Genomic DNA, 3,944 nt, shown 5'->3' with positions numbered 1-3,944 from the left:
TTAAGCTAATTTCACGTTCTTGGAACATTAAAATAAGTCCAAAGATGTAATAAAAATCAGGGCCCCCTTGGCATCAGGGGTTTTAAGTCTTCTATAGAGTCACATAATGTACAACAAGTAGAACTCACCTCTACATAAAATTAGACTATGAAACATCAGACAATTCTTACACATAAGATATTCCTGGATATTTCCTATAAACTCAGTTCCAGATGTGCCAACTACGGTTACCAACCCCATTTTTGGATTTCAAGAGAAACATAATACAACTTGCCAGCATTATTTATCCTCACCCGCAAGCTCAATGTTTAGTCCATTTGATGCTTCAGCCATGCCCGCCATTAATGCCTATAAGAACCCTTCACCAGTGAGAAGACTCTGAAATGTAGAAAACCAACCGATTCCCACACTTCTATGGGATATATCAACCTCTAAGACATCCAGATTGACTCATTACCATGACACCATAATAGTTGCAGCCACTGACGAGCTCAGAAATGTAATTGCCGCCCAAAGTGACATCATGATCAATATCCGTCACCAGAAGCTCACAGAGACCACCAGAAACAATGTGAATTATACATGTAGAAGTCCACAGAACTGAAGGACACCAGAACTGACACTACCCACCAATGCTAACTTCATAAAGGATGGTCAAAGACAACCCAATTGGCAGCTGAAGCTTAATGAACCGAAATTATTGGACCCAGAGATGTTTGGATTTCAACGGAAGGCCAAGACCACTAAGTATCACCAAGTTTACTAAGAACAACTAATACAACAAATAAGTAATAAAATGTCTAAGCAGAACCAAAATCTGACAAGTACCACCAGACACCAAATATCACAAATACCCAGAAACCGAATAATAAGAAAAACTAAGACGTTTAAAGAGGCATTAACAATTACCCAAATTCAATCATCCCCAGTTGGAAAAAGTGTAAGAACCTTCCTCCCTCCTCTCCCATTAGCCGATTCCAAGTCCTCCACATACCCTGGTACCGGATTGTGCACTGGCGCCCCCATCCTATGCACTGTCTGCGACTGCCTACTCAGAAATGGATGCTCAAACTGCCCATTCGGCGGCGACCCAAAATGCCCCACCTGCCTGTGATACTGAGTCTGCAGCTGTGGGTGCGCGGCCGCTGCTGCTACCGCCGCCATCTGCTGCTGCTGCTGCAGAGCAGCCACCGGCACGAACGGCAAGAAATGCTCCGAATTGGATCGACCCGGATGCAGGAAATGTGGCGGCACTGGCGAGCTCGCGAACAAATGGTCAGTGGCAGGATCAGGGGCTGCAGTCAATCCACCGGCGCCACCACCGCCACCGGCGCCCCCGCTGCCGCCAGAAAGCCCCTGCATTCGCTTGAGATAGAGGCGGTACTTCTGCAAATGACTGGCCACGTTCTCCCTAGTAAGCCCATCCACACTCATCAGCTGCATTATGGTCTTGGGGACCGCATTCTTGATCCCCAAGTGCGCCACGGCGTCCACAAACCGCTTGTGGAGCTGCGGCGTCCAAACGAGGCGCGGCCGCTTGAGGGTCCGCGCGGGCTCCTCGCCGGCGGCCCCAGAACCCAAGTCCGCCGAATCGGCACCGAACTCGGCAGAGTTGGGGTGGGGAGGAGTGGCGGCGGAAGTGGGCAAAGGATTGGAAGGAGGAGGCGGGGTCGGCGGCGGCGCTTGTTGCTGTGTTGGGGTATTATTGTTGTGGTTGTGGGTGTTGTTGGTGGGGTTTGGGATGTCAAAGGCCAAAGCAAGATCAGGGGTGATTAGGGTTTGGGAGAGGGGCATCAACTCTTCAGGGGACGGCAGCTCTTCTTCCCATCTGGAGAACCAATTGGAGTCCTCTTCCCTCATATTACTTTCTCAACTGTTTCTCCTCTCTTCTTTTGTCCTGAGCTAATTCCTATTCCTGGGAAGGATTCAAGGCTTTTTGGGAGAAAAATTATACGACAAGAGACAACAACAACAACAACAACAGTTGAAGAAACAAAAGGGAAAGACAACCCCCTCCTCACACACACACATGCAAATACCAAGAATCTAAGATGGGTTTGGTCTGTTTGATGAGATCTTTGCTTTCCCCCCTTCCCTCTCCAGAATTGGCTCCAACCCAAGAGAGATAGGAGAGGGAGAAGAGTGGTGGGCGGAGGAGGTAGAAGAGGAGGAGGAGGAGAGTGGAGAGAGGTTCGAGGTGGATCTTGTTTTCTTCTTTTCAGCTTTTATTAATGAGTACTGTTTGCTGATGCTTTTCTTATGATTTTTATGGGCTTTACATTTTTCCGGGATTTGGGGGTCTTATACTTGAGAGTGAGTGTTACAAGATCCGAAGATTTTCCCTTTTTTTTTTTCTTTTTTTTTTTTTCCTTTTTAATTTGTTTTTGTTTTTGGCAGCGCGTGTGTATGTGCTCACTGAGCCAGATATTGTGGCAGTAGAAGTGCGTACTCTCTGCGCGCGTGCGTGTCTATTAATAGCTCTGCCACTGCTTACTAAACCAGGACAGCAATCGTACTTTTGCAATTGAAGTCGCTGGCGCGTGAACATCACGCTCGTCGGAGAGAGAGTGGATACGGCTCCTTCATTATTACAGCAAAAGATTGGTTTGTACGGGAATGGGGAATGGGGAATGGGTTGGGATTAGGAAAAAGAAAGAAAGAGAGAGAGAGATGATAGGGATGCAAAGTTTGGTGACTTTGTGGGAGATTTTGTTTTAGGTTGCTGATGGGGGAATCATCAATTAATTGTTGTTTGAGTTGGTGTTTGGTTGTGAAGATAAGTTTTTTTTTTTTTTTTTTGCTTTTGGTGGTAGTGCCTCTCTCTTGCCATGGACGAATAATAATGTGTTTTGTGCCAATAAAATCTTATCACAATTCTACAATATTTAATTGGGTTTTTTTTTTTAAAAAAAAAAAATTTGGGGTTGACCCCAAATTAGGGATTACCAACTTTTATATGTAATGTAAATCTGATTTTGAAATGTTTTTGTGGTATGATGAGCAGACAAGTTGACAAATAAAAAATTCCAAAGTGAAAAGGGGACAAAAGTTTGTATCTTAATTCCTCTTCCACAGGTTGAAATGAAACATGAACATAGATAGAACGAACACGACCGTTTGTCATTTGTTTGCTTGTTGGGTCCAAAAGAGATGTACCCAATAAATTTAATGGGAAGATAAGGCATTTAATGAGGGGATGGGTGTGTTTCTTCTATATTTAGCCATGGAATTGGCATGCCTCTTCCATCCCACAGAGGGAGAGATACCGATAAAAATCAATCAACTTTGAAAAGAGTTGATGGATCACGTGATCACCATGTGGCTCTTTTGAGTTGAACCCCACCATTTTTGGCTCTTGGATGTTCATTCTTGTCTTCTATTCTACTTTTGGATATTCCTCCGAGTAAGTCACACCACTTTTTGTTGCTGAATATCAAGCTTATGAGAGGCATTAATTGTATGAGAAATGTCAAATTTAGTTACTAGGTTTTCGTGCCATTTTAATTTAGCGTATCGGTTTTAAATTTTGAGAATTAGATTTGTAGATTTTCTTCCAATTTAAAACTATAGATATATTTGTCATCCTATCGTCCAATAAATTAAATGTCATATTAGACCAATCAATTTATATCACGTTACTTTTGTTTAATACATCTTATACCAACTATACATGTCATGTGATAACATTTACTTTAAAAATTACAAATATACCATAAATAAAAATAAAAAACAAAACAAAAACTAGAGAAAAAGAGGTGGACGACCACCCCTAACTAGTAAGGGGCAAGAGGAGGCTACCCCTCAAAAAGAAGGATGACTACTCATAGAGAGGAATGGCCTTCCAACCCTCTATGAGAGTAGGTTGCACCTTAGTCAGAGATGACCACACTTTAGTGAGGAAAAGTAGAAAAGAGTGGTAAACCTTTGTCATGTTACCATTAAGA

At 43.3% G+C, this 3,944-nt stretch overlaps 1 protein-coding gene across 1 annotated transcript; it reads right to left on the bottom strand.

Annotated features, from left to right (window-relative positions):
- On the bottom strand, positions 1–2,296 carry LOC132161952 (transcription factor MYBC1-like). The gene has a single exon (XM_059572181.1). It carries the CDS (start codon positions 1,858–1,860, stop codon positions 916–918), a length of 945 nt encoding a protein of 314 aa, XP_059428164.1. The 5' UTR covers positions 1,861–2,296; the 3' UTR covers positions 1–915.
- Between the last annotated feature and the right edge of the window lie 1,648 nt (positions 2,297–3,944).

This window comes from Corylus avellana, chromosome ca9 (assembly GCF_901000735.1).
Source record: "Corylus avellana chromosome ca9, CavTom2PMs-1.0".
Lineage (NCBI taxonomy): Eukaryota > Viridiplantae > Streptophyta > Magnoliopsida > Fagales > Betulaceae > Corylus > Corylus avellana.
This window is presented reverse-complemented; position numbering and strand designations above follow the sequence as displayed.

What these genes read in the sequence shown, in the direction of transcription:
- LOC132161952 (XM_059572181.1), bottom strand. Translation starts at nt 1,860, where the DNA reads ATGAGGGAAGAGGACTCCAATTGGTTCTCCAGATGGGAAGAAGAGCTG.